At 39.7% G+C, this 16,271-nt stretch overlaps 4 protein-coding genes and 1 non-coding gene across 5 annotated transcripts; 2 read left to right on the top strand and 3 right to left on the bottom strand.

Moving 5' to 3' along the window:
- Positions 1-2,047: 2,047 nt before the first annotated feature.
- On the bottom strand, positions 2,048-8,437 carry PKNH_0418000 (protein kinase, putative; the record flags this gene model as incomplete). Its single annotated transcript, XM_002257967.1, has 1 exon — positions 2,048-8,437. The coding sequence occupies one exon, from the start codon at positions 8,435-8,437 to the stop codon at positions 2,048-2,050; it is 6,390 nt and encodes a 2,129-aa protein (XP_002258003.1).
- A 1,239-nt stretch (positions 8,438-9,676) lies between these two features.
- Positions 9,677-11,026, bottom strand: PKNH_0417900 (conserved Plasmodium protein, unknown function; the record flags this gene model as incomplete). Its single annotated transcript, XM_002257966.1, has 1 exon — positions 9,677-11,026. One exon carries the CDS (start codon positions 11,024-11,026, stop codon positions 9,677-9,679), a length of 1,350 nt encoding a protein of 449 aa, XP_002258002.1.
- A 1,129-nt stretch (positions 11,027-12,155) lies between these two features.
- PKNH_0417800 (ERCC1 nucleotide excision repair protein, putative) lies at positions 12,156-12,848 on the top strand (the record flags this gene model as incomplete). The annotated part of the gene is made up of 1 exon (XM_002257965.1): positions 12,156-12,848. One exon carries the CDS (start codon positions 12,156-12,158, stop codon positions 12,846-12,848), a length of 693 nt encoding a protein of 230 aa, XP_002258001.1.
- Positions 12,849-13,468: 620 nt separating this feature from the next.
- Positions 13,469-14,307, bottom strand: PKNH_0417700 (conserved Plasmodium protein, unknown function; the record flags this gene model as incomplete). The annotated part of the gene is made up of 4 exons (XM_002257964.1): positions 13,469-13,482; positions 13,631-13,798; positions 13,977-14,066; positions 14,304-14,307. The coding sequence occupies 4 exons, from the start codon at positions 14,305-14,307 to the stop codon at positions 13,469-13,471; spliced, it is 276 nt and encodes a 91-aa protein (XP_002258000.1).
- Positions 14,308-15,994: 1,687 nt separating this feature from the next.
- Positions 15,995-16,066, top strand: PKNH_0417600. The gene has a single exon. It is a non-coding gene; the product is annotated as a tRNA-Gln (tRNA).
- Positions 16,067-16,271: the final 205 nt, after the last annotated feature.

Below are 16,271 nucleotides of genomic sequence, written 5' to 3'. Positions count from 1 at the left end.
ATGAGAAAAAAAAAATCGCAAAAAAAAAAAAAAAGGAAAAAAAAAACAGAAACAGAAAAGTGAAGGCTTGGATTTTTTTTAATGCAAATTTAACTTACACATAAACATCTCACCCATGGCTATTTTTTCTAAACCCTTTTAATGGACCATGCCACCGAGCGAATAACTGAATAAATGCGTGTAGTGAGGTGTACGTAGGTATCCATACTTATTTACTCGCCCACATGGTTAAAAACAATAAACATGAAAATAATGCTACACAACGTCCGGGAGCGCAAGGAAAAACGTGATTTGGCTACACACCCTTTGCACATTCTCTTCACACATTTTTTTTTGGGGCATTCATTACACTACGAAAAGTTCACCTTCTGCTAAACATTACCTTCCAGAAGAATAACAAACAAGTGAAAAAACGTTAGTTTCATTTCCACTACAATCTTCCCATTACAAAAAAAAAAGAAAAAAAAAAGGAAATCCTCGAAAAAAAACTCCTATCAGGCATAAAACTCCCAAGGGCAACAGAAAAAAACGTCTCATATAACAAAGAAAGGAATGTCATATTTTTTTTTTTTTTTTTTTTCACACCCTTCCTGTACAAGTGCAGGGATTAAGGGTGGGATGGGTACTTTTGCCTGTCGGCGAAAACACCCTGAATTACTTAATTCTGTATCTTTAGCAAAGAAGAGAAAAAAAATTAAGGAATATAATTTCCCGTTTGAAAAAGGAATTCTTAATTAAATACTTCTTAACTATGATAAAATTAAGCAACCATTGAAAAAACAGAAAAATTCCCACCAATGTTCACGTATATTGACTAATATTACGCCTTCCGTTCATTCAAGTTGACACTCCTAGCTTTTCAATCTTAGGGTGCTTTCCAAAAGGGCGAACCCATAGGTAGAGAGGAATTACCCCCTTCCCAGGTACTTTACGTCTGGACATGCACTTTATCGCGAATGTAAAGCGCATCGCCTTTGCTATGTTATAAGGAAAGGTACATACCACACCTAACAAACTTTGGTGTCGTCTTCTTCCAGTGAACTTCTCAAAAAAAGCCCCACAATGGGCATAATTCTAAACGGGGCAACCCTTTATTCATATAAACGGAAAGAACATTCCCACCGGAAAATTTGACATGTTAACAAAGAGTGTGCACACACCCCTTCGGATGACCACAAAAGTGGAGATTATTCCACCGTGGGGGATGCACACATATGCTTATACATGTTAATGCGCAGAAAAGCCCTTCTTTAGCGCACTCATGTCCCTTTGCAAAAAGAAAAAAAAATTAACATCTTCACATGAGGATAAAGGTTTGGGAGAAGCACCTACCTCTGTATACACAAATAAGTCTGCATCCCTTTGGATAAGTCTCATTTCGAAATAGCAGAAAACTTATTTTATACAAGCAAATATAAAACATCAATTAAAAATAAACATCTTTTAATTACAAGGACAAAAACGTTAAAAATAAATTTTGAAAAAAGTAAGAAGGGAAATAATGATGAATAATAGAAATGATAATAGAGTAAAAACGAAAAAAAAAATAATAAAAGAATTCATTGACAGGTACATGCACTGAACGTGAATCTCCTTAATTCGTAGCCAAAACAATCGCGGAACGCTACGAAGGAAGGACACACACATGGCATCGAATTAACAAAAAGTAAATTAAATAGACATACACAACTAAAACAACTTGATAGACATCGCATGATATCTTGTAAAACTGAAGAAGGAAGCTTTTTAATTTGGGCACTGGAAAAAGTGAGTTAGGCGGGTCACGAAAGAGGGGATATAATGGGGACATGTTCCTATGGCGCCAGTCGGAACAGGTTCACACATAGCCCCTTAGGATCAGACGAACCACAGTTGCACGACTTGTGAATAACCAATGCGTAATATGTTGAAGGGGTGGGGAGCTATACGGTGCGTTCTGTTCAAGCTTACTTCTTTTCTCTTTTCCATCTTCCCCCTCTCCCCATGTTGCCTCTTTTTTTTTTTTTTTTTCTAACCGAGTAACACTGCCCAATGTGAATGCGTGTTTCTAGGTAGCATGAGGCTGTTTCGCTAAGTCCTCCTTTGAATCGAGATAGTTTGAGGAGAGGTTATTCATCCATTGGACTTCCGTCTCCGCACATTCTGCGTCATCGTTGTCGTGCAGATTTGGTTTTGTTTTTTCATTTGGGGCGCCTTCCTTACCCTCTTCTTCGTTTTCAGGTTCTCCAGGCTTCATGTCACCCACGTGCAAGTGGCCCAAAGACCTGCTGTTCTCGTCTCGCAACTTAATTTCGAAGAAGTCAAAGTTCTCTCGTTTTAATTTCTGGTAAAACATTTCCGGTTCACAAGACTTAGAACTCAAAGCTTTGTTCGTTCTCCGTTTATTCTTATCATTAAAGAAAAAAAGATTCTTGAAAAAATTTCGAAAAATATTATTTTTCCCCTTCCCATTGTTCACTTTGAGAATATCTCTAATTTCGAAAATGGAACTCGGTTTCCTCCGTATGAGTCTCTTTTTCGTTAAAAATTTGTGACCAAGTAGATTTGCAACCTTTGCCCTTTTTCCAGGATTATTCTGCAAACAAGACTCTACAAAGAAGCAGAACTGTTTGCTGAAACCGGAGCACAGATTAATTTTAGGAGAGGAATCCACAATTTGCTTTATAGATTCCTCAATATCTTTTTTCCCCCTCCAGGGCAGTGCGCACATGACACTTTCATATATAGTTATTCCTAACGACCAAATGTCTGCTGAGCAGTCATACTTTTCTCTCTTCAAAATTTCTGGGGAAATATAATAAAGAGTTCCCACAACTTCATGCAACTTTAGATCTTCTACCTTTTCACAGGATCCAAAGTCTACTATCTTTGCCACTCCACTTTTCGAAAAAACGATATTTGTCGGTTTGATGTCCCTATGAACTAAACATAAGGAGCATTCGTTATGCAAATATTTTAACGCCTTTAATACGTCGTCTAAAATGTGTACCAACACATCTTCAGTTATCCTTCCACACTTTTTATATAAATCGAATAATGTTCCACCTGAGAGGAATTCACACACAATGACCAGATAACAGGGAGGCCAGAAAAAGGATTCGTGGTACTTAACAATATTGGGGTGATTGCAATTTTGTAAGAAATGCACCTCCTTCATGATTCTCCTCAAGCTATTTTCTTTACTTAAATAGCGCAAGTTAATAATTTTCAGTGTCACCAAATTCTCTTCATCATATTTCTCTTCATCGCTGTCCTTATCGTTGCCTTGGTGACTACCTTCATCGTTGCCTTGGTGACTACCTTTATCGATGCCTTGGTGACTACCTTTATCGATGCCTTGGTGACTACCTTTATCGATGCCTTGATGACTACCTTTATCTTCTCCGTGATGGATGTCCCCATTGTTCTTTTGATTGATGCTACCCCCCCCTGCTCCTTCCACTTTTGTGCCCCCCTCGCCTGTTTCGTTTTCCTTCTCCAGGGTTGCGTCTTTTTCCGCCTTCTCTTCAAGCTGCTTACCCATATCATCCCCTTCCTCCCCCCTCCACGCGGAAAATACCACCCCATGTGCCCCCTTACACACCACCTTATTAATTTTGTACACACGAGACCACTTACCCACTGTGTTTTCTCCTAACCACCCCGTGCCCTCTTTGTACATCTTCACAGACCCATACCCATTATGGACATATAAATTTTTCTGAAAAAACATTACTGTGTCTTCTAAAATGAAGTTGATCCTTTCGGCAATTTTCTCGAAATTATCTAGCATAACATTTGAGATTCTTGAGGCATCACATTTTTGCCTCTTCAAATCATGGTTTTCGCTGTATCCAAAATTGGCGCTGTCCCCTGTTCTTACCTCTCCATCTTTGAGGCAGAAAAAGGGGCCACTTTGTTCCCTGTCAAACAAAGCACCTTTCTCTTCTTCCACCTCACTCCTTTGACACACTGCGTTTATAATATCATCTCTCTCAACGTCGACGTTAATTTCGATCCCTTCTTCGTCACTCATTCGCAGTACGCACTTGTTCCCCTCGGTAAGAGTTCCCCCCTTTGCATCCTTCACTTCCTCGTTTTGGTTACTCAGTGCACTCATTTGTACATCTCCCCCCTGGGGTGTCTCTCCTCCGGCGAACTCCTTCCACGCGTGTCTGCCGTTACTACAGATTCTGACACTGCTACCTATTTGGCCAATTGCGCCCCTTACTTCGTCGTCCGATCCTGCACACGCGGATTTTTCCGCTTCGCTCGTGCCATAAATGATGTTATTTACCTCACGAGATCCATTCTGCGAATTCACTGCAATCGTCCCAGTCTCATCATTCTTGTCCTCCTTACTAGTGAACCCCCCATCGACCGCACCTGATACACGCGCTGCATCCCCTGTAACATTCGCAACTTCAGCACCCGTTTTCGCCACACTTAGCACTTTCCCCTCACCACGGCGACAAACCAACTCGGCGTTATATCTACATTCATACGAAATGGATTCCTGTTTGGCCCCGTCTGCATCACTCATTTTCGCCCCTTCCTCGAAAAAGGCGAAATTTTTAAGAATTGAAAATATCCCAGCTTCGCTCCTTATTTTAAAAATCCCATTATGCAGGGCATTTTTCCCTTTAGAAAAATAAAGCCTTAATTTCTCTCCGTTAAATAAATCATGCTCGCTATGAAAAAAATTAAATCTCTCTGTCTGCTCTGGAATTGGATTATTATTTTTGCCACATAATTTTGCCTCTGTTTTTTCCTTGGTCAATTCCTTTACATTTTCTCTATCCTCACATATCGTTATATGATAATCCGAATGCCCCCTTTCCAAGTAGGTTCGTCTCATCTCGCCCTCTTTCACATCAATTTCCAATCCGCCTATCTTGTTCAATTGGTCATCTCTAGCTGAGACACAACTTCTGTAAGCGTCGCACCTCCTTAAGACATCCCCCCTTCTGTGCTCTTGAGTGTAGTTTCCTTCATCGTTGACCACCAGAGCAGAAGAAGTCCCTTCCTCACTAATGCCAAACGCTTTATTTTCATTTTTCAAATTGTTCCTATTCCTGTGAATGATAAAATTCCTGTTGGTACATGTCTCACCAGTTGTGTTGTTTCTTCTTTCTGTGTAGAAATTTTTAAGAAGGCTGTTCAAGGGGGACCTTGACTTGTCTTCATTTTTTTTACAATTAGGCACATGTGGGTTGTTATTACCTTTGATTTTATCATAGAAGGACGAGCTTGAACTTCCCACATTTGACTTATCTGTCATATGTGTAGTACAATTAGGGAGAAAATTGCATTCCCCTCCTTTGGTTAACAATTTATTTTTTACAAATTCGTTTAGAGAAATATCATTTTTCCGATTTGTACCTACCATGGGACTCATTTCTGGTGGACCTTCCACCATGTACGCATTTCTATTCCTTATGTGGAATACTTTTTTGCTCGTCATTTTATCGCTTCTCCGTATTGGAGTAAAGAGAGGGAAAATGGTTCTGTCACTTTTTAACGGAAAGACATCCTTAACACTTTTCTCCTTCATCCCTCTGCGATTATGTTCTTCTTTTATTTTTTTATTTTCCGATTCTGACTGCATGTAGTAATGATTCATTTCATTTTTCCTGTTCGTTGCGGAAATATATTTGTTAATTCGATCCAACAGGGTTTCCTTCGAAGGGGGATAATTCCCTCCCAGACCACCTTTTTCTTCACTTCCTGACTGGTCATCATAACAGGCTTTGATAGTCTCATATTGTCCACCAAAATTGGTAAGGTTCATTTCGTTGGGAATGCTCATTTGTATGTTTTCCCTAGACTCCCAATTAGGAATACTTATAATACCATAATTGGTGTCATTCGTGCAGAACACATTTGGGTTGTTTCTAACATTACCACCTCGCATGGTATCCTTTCGTTGCTGATTTTTCGACCCTCTAATTATATTCATTATGTGATGACTCTGATTGGATCTGCTCGTCAGGGGATGTTGTTGCCCTACCTTTTGAGTTATGTCTACCCCTGTGGTCATCTCGTCATTTGCGCTCACCACCGAATGGTGAACTGAGAGAGAATCTTGGTTTGTCCTTCTGTTATTCATGTTCCCTTCCTCTCCACTTTTCGGTTCATCCAAGTGGGTATTGCTAGGCATGTCATGGATGTGAAATAACTTATACTGTTTTTTCTTCCCCTTCGCTATGCTACTCTGCCTTCCTTCTACTCCGAATTTTACACTTGGAAAATTGAGCCTTTTTTCTTCCTTTTCATTCCGTCCATTGTCATCACTTTTTTCCTCTTGCAATGATGTCTTATCCGTCTTTGGTCCCACCTGGAAAGCTACACATGGCTTCCTTCCCATGTCAACATTTTGTATGCTGTGTGGTGATGACCCTCCTTTGAGCTCATCCGTTACGCCGAATTTCCAATTTGAGGGTGAGGACTGACCTTCCAGTCTGTCTATTCTGCGTGAGTATCGACTTGAGGGTACTTTTCCTTGGGAACTGCTTTGCCCCTCATTGAAGTTACATATATACCCATTTACAACAGAGGGACATCCTTCCACCTGCTTCATTGTTAACCTGCTTTCATTGAATATCCTATTTGGTGATTTCTCCTTTTTCCATGTACCCTCCAAATGGGGGGAAGTGGGATTCTTTTCACCCCCATGCACCAGGTCGCCCTTCTCTCTATCGCTTGAAGAATTGCCCTTTCTCTCCCTACTTGGGCACTTCCTATTTTTTTCACTTTTCTCCACAAATATTGAAGTACCCTTTGGGATGGGCAAAAACGTATTTCTCATATTCTGTACTACACCATGTTCATTAGGTAGGTCCTTACTCTTCCCATCTCCTTCTCTGTTCACATTCCTACTGCTACTGCTGCAGCTCCTCTGGTTACTATCCTTCTTACGGGTGTTGTTACTTCTTCTTTTCCTCAGAAAAATCACATTGTTTTTTAAAAAATTTACAGTGCTATCAGTGGAATATACTTTCGCCGCTCTGTTCATATTATAAACACAGCGATAAGTGCAATCATCCATCTTTATTTCTACCCCATTTGAGGAATTCAACATTTTGTTCACCCCTATATCGGCGCTTAATAAAGTTTGTTCCTTTGTACAGTTGCCGTGAATTGCGTTGTGGATTTGTCCCCCTTTACTTTCCCTCTTGTCTGCATGGGTAATGCCTCCCTGTGTGATAGGGTGTTTATTCACTGTAAGCGCCTTTTCTTCTGTACATCCTATTTCCCCTCCTTCCGGAGATGCAATATCAGAACGCATAAACTCATTTTTTCCTTCTACGATAGCAGGTTTTATAGCACTCCCACTGTTTATCGTCTTAAATGCTTCACCTTCCATTTTTGAGTGATCACGTTTTTTCTCTTCGTTACTATATTCCAAAATGTTGTCATCTGAGTGGTGGATACCTATATGTGAATTGTCCATTTTTACCACATCAAGCGTTGCTGTATCTCCTCTATTTAAATTCCCAATTTGATGGTTCTCCCCCTCTTGGATCCCCCCATGTGTTGCAGCATCATCAACCGATTCGACACTCCTAACTGTACTCACATCTGTCTCTTCTCCTTCTGTCCGCTCCTCATTTTCGTCATCCTTCAGTTTGCCTTCGGGAATATCTTCACTACTTCCACATAGCGAAAAATCGTTGTTATGCCAGTGGATGATATCCCTCTTCACGAATGGGTTCCCCAGAGGGGAATCCTTAGATGTAGATCCCTTCACACTTTCGTAACTTCCATTCCCGAATTCCCCACTTTCAGAATTGCTTCCTTCACATTTTTTCAATCCTGCTTCTGCTAAATTTACCCCTTTACTAATATGGCGCTCAAAATGTTGCTGCAGAATATCCCGGCAGCAACCTGTGGAATGGCATCCTGTTGGAGAACATGCCAAAGGATTATTTGACTCATTCAGGGTACTAACGAAAAGGTTTGTCTTTCCTTTCTTTTCACAATCAACAGTGATGTTTCTTCGAGGGAGAAAGTACTTCATGGTACTTTTATCCCTTCCAAGGGCGTTATTATCCCAGGCGGATTGGTGGGTACTGCTCCGAAGAAGTTCGCCAACGGGTGTAATTATACTTATCACATTCGTTTCTTTTGTCACCGTCGAATGCGTGCCTTCCTGAGCCTCTTCACTTGTGAGATTTACTGTTAAAGGAGAAGCTTCCTCACTCAATGATTTTTCTTCGCCTGGGTTGTCTTCCCCATTTCCATTTATTAAGCATTTTTTCTGTTCCATTTTCATCCCCTTCGGAAACATAAGCGGAACGTTATTCCTCAGTTTATTATGATTCTCCTCATGTGATCCTTTCCATTCTCTTTTAACCGCTTCGTCTGTCTCTAATCGGTTAACTTCCCCATGAGTAAATTTCTTACTCGTTTTTTTTTTTCCATATCCCAAGGCGTTTTCCGCTTCAACTGAGAACATATTTTATACTTATGTTATTTGAGTCATTACCCAAATTTCGCATGAGAAGTAGAAATGGGGTCTTCTGAGCTAATTACAATTTAACAAAATGGAAAATTTGAATTGTATGTACAAAACTGCCAACACATAGTACGTTTCGTACGTATATAACTTGATTAATTTTTACGCTGCGTCATGTTACCCCTCTCCACAACCACATTTTGAAAAGGAACATTTTGAAATGTGTCACTATCTTCCGTCTACCGATCACCAATACAACTCGGGAAAAAAAAAAAAAAAAAAAAAAAAAAAAACATTCTCATGTGCGTTAGCCACATGGATAATCCTACCAACGTTATTTTCCTCGCCGCGTATATTTTCCCTGGAGTGTATACCTTCTCAGCAGCGCATAAGATTCTTTCCGTAAATGTTCCCCTTCTAGCCTCCTTCCGCACAACCATGCAAAAAAAAAAAAAAAAAAAAAAAAAAAATTCGAATAATGCCTTGCCGGTCAGGTAAAAAGTAACACCTTCTGTTATTCCCCTTTTTTTTTGGAAGAACAAGAATTGACAACCCATGTGAATGCTAACATTATCAGTGGAAGTTTTTTTTTCCTCTATTAGAATTTTTCCTTCTTAAAAAGTGTAAACCATTTGTGGAAGCTCCATTCGTGTGTAAAAAAGTACCACGCAGCGGGCTTGTCCCCAAAAAAGAAATAAAATAAATATACCACATCGCAAAAGAGCCAAGGGTATAGCAGGACATTATCATATGTTTACACATGCGACCTCCGCGCGGCAACACAACTGCAGATGAAATCATAAAATACAACCGCAAATACCATTTGAATGAAAATTATAGTAAAAGCCAAAGGGTGTATTTACCCCTCGGGGGTCTATAACAAATGTACATATACACGGATCAACCCCCCTTGGATTGCAAAACAAAAAATTTTTCTGGGTTAGCCGCTCTGTACATGTTGTCTTACCTGTATGTATCTTTTATTTTAAAAGAAGGAATGAAATAATTCTGCTTCAACGAAAAGCATCTTGAGCGCAGTTATATGTTTTTTTCCACTGTGCTAGCAATAATGTGCTGAGCGAATATAATAGTGTACTCAAAAAAAAAGAAAAAAGGAAAAAAAGGGACAAATTCGTAATCCCCAATTGGGAAATTTATATAGATGCCTTTCTTGAAGGCGTTTTTTTTTTTTAATCTGCCAAATAATTTGATTCACAAAAAAAAAAAAAAAAAAAAAACCTAATAATGACGAAACAACTTCTTCCGATATAGGGGGTCGAAAAACGTCCTGGATGCTACTTGACTCACCACATAAAGCAAATGCCTAGGCACATATTTTATGGAGTACTTATTAACAGAATAACTTTTGACCATTTCTTCTGATTCATCCAACAATGAGACTTGCTCCTTTTTCAAGTGTTGTGCGTACAGAGGTCTTGTTACATACGTTTCGTGTGCTATATTCCAGAAGGAGAAATTTGTGGCCGCATTTTTTGGGGATACTTGCTCCTGATTCTTCGTCCTCTCTCCCGCCTTCAAATTCGTCACATTCCTATTGCTTACGTTGTTTCCTTCCTCCTGGTTGGTCGCCCACCTGTTATCATTGCTGGAAGTGGCCACTTTTCCTTCATTGCGCACATGATCCGTGAGGGGGGGGTTGTATTCCCTGTCAACCTTTGCAGTGACCGCAGGAACTGTTATACCAGTGTCATCCAAGTCTTTCGCACCCTCCCCTTTTTGATGGTCCTGCCTTGATAAGTTGTAAAATTCATCGTCCATCTCCCTCATGGTACTTATATTTTTTTCCATCTTATCATAGTTCAGGCAGGAGGGCAGATAGTTGGAGCTCCTGGATGTTTCCTCTCTAGCATCCTTTTCGCCATTCCTATCGCCCTCTTCCCCATCGTAGTGATCTTCATCCGACGAAAAGAACATAAGACTGCTCGTTATATCGTAGACAAATGGGCCAGGTGATCCTCCTTTTACTTCCTCATGAGTATAGCCATACTCGCTACTCCCCCGTGTGTAACTTCTATTAACAATAAGTGAACTCTTTTCTTCTGCGTCCTTACTCCCCGACTTCGCCATCCCTTCATTCTGTTCTTCATCGCTTTCTATTTCGGATATATCACATGAGGAAGAATCATCATTTGGGGATTTTTCCTTGGGGAACATTCTTTCCCTATCGATAAGATCATTTTCTTGATCTGCCTGAAAAGATATTATGATCTCATCAGGTTCTGAAGGGTACAGGTCTGTTGACCTTTTAATATTGCGATAAAGGGGGGAACTGGCAACTTGTTTATTTCCTTCTCTGTGATAGTTTTCTATATCCTCCTCATCCCTCACCAAAGTTTTGCTCATATTTCTCACATTTTCGCATGGAAATCGTTTTGCATTTCTCAACTTGTCTGTTGCTGCCTCCTCCAAACTTTCCTCTCGCTTCCTCTTCTTCCCCTTCTCATCTTCTATACGCAAAAAATTACCGTTCACCAAGATATCCGAGGTGAGGATACTATCGATCCACTGGACGAAATTAATTATGTTATTCCCTTCGCTGTTTCCGGTGTGACCTAGTGGAGCACTCATTTCTGTCACCAACTTTGGCGTCAATATCACCTATATATCTTCCTGCAATCAATCGCAGAACTAGCAGAGACACCTATGCGCTACGCGCACATAGGAGGTACTTCTTCACGGTGTTGCAGTACACCTCACTATCGTATGTGCGTCATTGCGAATGTCCATGCGTGTGCAACCCTGACAACCATATGTCGCGGCACACGACAACGCTTCACCTTCGTGTGACCTCAATTAGGGTAAAAAATTAAATTATTGTTTATGCCCATTTGAACGAAAAAAAAAAAAATATATTATGCAAACGATTTTATCATTTGGTTGATTTCACTTGTGGCGTTTCTTCTCCCACAATATGGATTTATTCTTTCTTTTTTCAACGCGGGATAAATTTATATACTTTTCACTCACGCTTTGGTTTTACATCCTACACTGTTTTTGCCTTCCCTATTTGTACATTTTGTTGCACTTAACGCTGCTCTTTTTTTGTGCCTGGTGCAGAATGGCTCATTAATTCTCACGCACAAACGGATGTGGAACTTTTGAATCCTCTTTTTTTCGTTTATCCGTTTGACCATCCGCTCCGAACCCGCTTGCTTCTCAATTGCCCCATGTCAAATGGCTGACCCTTCTTTATGAAGGCTGCGCAGCGTGGAAGGGTCAACCTTTTGCAACTCTTCCGAATAAGCGAAATTGGCAACCTAGTGGTGGGAAATTATTTGCGTGTTTTCACAAAACCGTGAATGCATCAGCGAGCCAAACGCTTCGCAAAATGCACAGAGGCAAAAAATGAAAGTTGCACCACCAAGAATGACCCCAATGTATCACAATGTGTAAAGTACTTACGGTTAAGGGAAGTTGGCAAAGTTTTCCAAGTGGTGAGATATAAATAAAAGGATGAAAAAAAAAAAAAAAAAAAAAAAAAAAAGTAGGTCGTCTTTCCTTCCTTCTGCTCACTTGAAGACGTGCATTAATGAAGCAAAGGAAATTTTTCTTATCACCAAAGTGACAAACTTGTATGAAGTTCTGGGTGTCCCGGGCACCTGCCGCGATTCCACGCAACAATGCCATGTCCGCAGTCTCCCATTTTTCTGCACCAAGGTGTGAACCATAAACCACTGCATTTGTTCACCACCGCAACATGAGCGGCGGAAACCATGGAGAACCGAGCACAGAAAGGGAGAATGGCTCCAACACGGACGAAGCGCCAAGGGGAGACGCCTTCTTCGATCCCAGTACAGAGCAGTACCTAGTCATTTCCCCCCGACAGAAGCTAAATCCAATCTTAAAAAAAATAAACAGAGTCCGATACAAATTTAGTAACATCATCCCGGACTTTTTAATCGGGAAGAATAATGCCTGCTTGTTCATATCGATGAAGTATCACAGACTGAGATCCAATTATTTAAAAGCGAGAATCGAAACACTGTCCAATAAGTATAATAACCGCATACTGCTATGCCTGGTGGATATCGAAAATATAGAAAATTCTCTGGGGGAAATAAACCAGCTGGCCTTCTGTTTTAATATGACGTTAATATTATGTTGGAGTATCGAAGAATGTGCACGTGTGATTGAAGACTTTAAAATTTATGAGAAAAAAATTCCCTACATAAAGAACAACAAACTGACGTCCACGCATGCGGAGAAGATACACGAACTCTTGAAAAAAATTAGGTCCATCAACTCCTCCGACTGTGCAACCATTACGAACAAGTTCAAAAGTTTTAAAAATATTGTCATGGCTAAGAAGGACGACCTCATCAATTGCTCTGGTTTGGGCAACAAGAAAATACAGTCGCTCATATCTGCTTTTAATGACCCCTTTTTCTAGGAGCACACACATATACATATGTATATGTATATGTCGGTGGACAGTGCATTTCTTCTGAAGGACACGTCCTCGCGTAAAAGGTACCCTCCAGCGCGAACACATAAAAGAGATTTGTCAGTGCGTCTCCAACGCATATGAACCGAAAGAATGACGCGGAACAGCCCTTTTAACCAATTCTACTGTCTTACAGTTTTAACGTCTATCTTTCCTTTCACATGATTAAAAAAAACTTCTTAAAAATCCTCTATATACATTTTTCAAGAGTTACTTTTTCATAACGGCTGTTTAGCGTTCTTCAAAAACGGACGTATAAATAAATATATATATATATATGTATGTACATGTGCTCATTTATATATTTTAAATATTTAAATAGATATACACTTGACGCACGTGTGGGGGGGGGGCACCAACGGGTTGGGTTGGGTTGGCTAGCTGTATGCATAAATACATGTTACCAATTTATGTACAAAAAAAAAAAAAAAAAAAAAAAAATCTAGCTATTTTTATAAACTTTTTTTTTTTTTTATGTCTACTTGGAAGTGTTCCATTCAATTTGTCCTTTCCCTTAGGATAGGGGATGCATGCATTTATAATTCGCAGATGACATGGGAAGGTCCTCATCCGAATATGACTGAAAAAAAGGAGGGCATACGGGGGTTAGCGTGTGTGTGCATTGATACGTGCTTGATGCATATGTGTGTACTACATACGTAATGTGTACACATAAAAAAAAAACTCCGTGCAATCCTCACGTGAGCGCGCTCGCATCTCGCCCTTACTGCTTGACGCTCCTCCGGGGGGCTGGTTCACCTTCACGTTCGTCTTTTTGTCCGACTTAGATGGCATTTTGTTCATTTCTGGGTTACCCGCAGCCTCTGAGCTCTCATTGTTCATTGAGGCTGAATTTGCACTTTTCTTGTTAGCATTTTTGTTCTCAGGTTCTACGTCTATGGGGGATATTAAAAAGGGAAATTACTCAGAGTGGTCGCAACACTCTCACTAGTGGTTGGCGCGAACGCGCGAGCAACAATACACAACCATACAAGGGTCTCTCCAGACGCAATCACATCTTCACATTTGCGTACTGCGCTCTGCACCCCTCCTTTGCCACTCTTCTCCTCTTACAATTTCCAAATGATACGGTAGAATTCCCTCCTGGGGCGTTCGTAATTCTCGTGCTGGATCGGTTTTTGATAAATGGGTTGTCTCTTACGTCTGCGAAAATGGAAACGGAGACGGGATTCCCCCGCAGGAGTCAATGCCGATATGTGCACGTGGGCAAGAAGCATACATACATATACACAAGTGTAGTCACGTGGGGTTCTCACGAACGAGCATAAAACGTGCACACATAGCTCACGTAAAACCGGACCACGCGGAAACGTTCGTACAAGGGGAGTATGTATTAGAGGCCCCCTGTCGTATACGTGAGTGTGAGGTGCATCGCCTTACCCATTTTCCACGACTTCAAAAGAAAGATAAAATAAGAGGAGGCAATAAATATTAATTCACCGCTTAACCTTCTCTATGGATGATTTAAAACGCCGAGTGCGCTGCTTTCCTAGCTTGCTTGTTCGCTTGATTTCCTCAGGGGAAGTTCTTCAAGAGGGGGAAAAAAAAAATACACCCAAAGGGGGAAACAATATATATGTGGGTATATGTTCATCCACACTTACGTATAACCCTTTTGCGTGTGTTATAAAATCACTGCTAATCAAAAACACGCAGCGCCAACACGCGGATCCTTCCGTAAGTGCATGTGGGTTTATGCGAGGAGTCATACAATTTTACCTACTCTGTGTGTTAAAGTGTTTACAGGCGAGTCCAAAAAATGGGTTAAATTAAAAGTTGCCAAGTATGCGCATATATTAAAAATTAAAAGTCGAAGATTCAAATGTGGAATGATGGAAGAAACTCATGCCACATAAAAGGAATTGATTTCTACATAAACAAAATATCCTTTAATGTCTCCTTACAAAAAAAAAAAATAATAAAATAAAATATAAGGATACGACTTCCTTGCAAATTAAAAAGGTTCAAAATATGCCTGAAAAAATATATATTCATGATCACGTGTCAAAATGCATCAAAAAAAAAAAAAAAAAAAAAAAAAAAAAATGCATATACACAAATAATATAGTGAGCACTTTTAAAATTAAAAGAACGTTAATTTTTTCACTTCTGTTACAGGATGAACTGGAAAATTAATCTCCCTTACACATATCCTGAGAGGGAGTATATTATACACTTATTACACATGGCACCAAAGAAGAGTCATCACCCACGTTGAATTAAGTTAAGCATAAAATTATTTTTTGTCCCCTTTAATTTTTTTTTTTTTTTTTTTTTTTTTTTTGCATGATAGCTACGTGCACAGTGTATAAGTACACTCACGAACAGATTTTCCTTTTGTCTCCCCGGTTCAAAATGTGTATATATAAAGGATTAAATAAAAAAAAAAAAAAGTTAAAAAAGGAATAACCCAGGTGAGGAATCCTCGAAAGTGGCCGAACTAACCCAAGCAGCGGAGGCACCTGATCAAAGTGCTCCCACAAGTACCGCTGTGTTATTGTCCTAGTGGGAAAGCATAAGTGTGATATAGAACGTGGCAAGGGAAGAGAAAGCCAAATTAAAATAGTTAAAACCTTTTTTAAATCGTTCCTTCTGTAAGAATCACTCGAAATAAAGTGCCAACTGTGCCAACGATTCCAACGCGCTCCTGGAAATGTGAATGCCAAATGGGAAAAAAGGAAACCTTTTGGTTGCCTACCTGCTTAGCTGTAAAGATGTTCCCTGCATACAGGTGATGAGGCGATAACTAAGTACATGCGGTCCATAGGGAGATATAACGCCCTAAATGCGAAGGAAAAATATGCATATAAGCGTACATGGCGACACCGGGATTTTTATCCCAAGTGAAAAAGGTTATTTCAAAAAAAAAAAAAAAAAAAAAAAGGAAGGAAAAAAAGGGCATTTCATGTATCTCTGTTCAAATTACCACATATAAGTCGTTTCCCAATTTTTTTTTTTTTTTTTTTTTTTGTATTATTGTTATAAAGGTCTCAGGGAATGGAAAAAAAAAAAAAAGAGTGCCCAATCTTTAATAAATAATAAGGGAAAAGAAGAATATTATTACGTTGCTAGGTTCTGTAGTGTAGTGGTTAGCACTGCAGACTCTGACTCTGCAAACCTGGGTTCGAATCCCAGCAGAACCTATCTTTATTGATCTTCTTATATATAAATATAATATATAAAATATTTTATTATTCTTATTGTCAAAATTGTGTTCCCCCACAATTGAATTATATTTTATTTTCCCTTTCGAAAAACTATCTTAGGGCATTGAGCGGGAGAAGAAATATCTTCTCAGCCATTTATTTAACGAAATTTCTTCATTTTCCAGGGTACATCCCGAACACA

This window comes from Plasmodium knowlesi (assembly GCF_000006355.2).
Source record: "Plasmodium knowlesi strain H genome assembly, chromosome: 4".
Taxonomy (NCBI): domain Eukaryota; phylum Apicomplexa; class Aconoidasida; order Haemosporida; family Plasmodiidae; genus Plasmodium; species Plasmodium knowlesi.
This window is presented reverse-complemented; position numbering and strand designations above follow the sequence as displayed.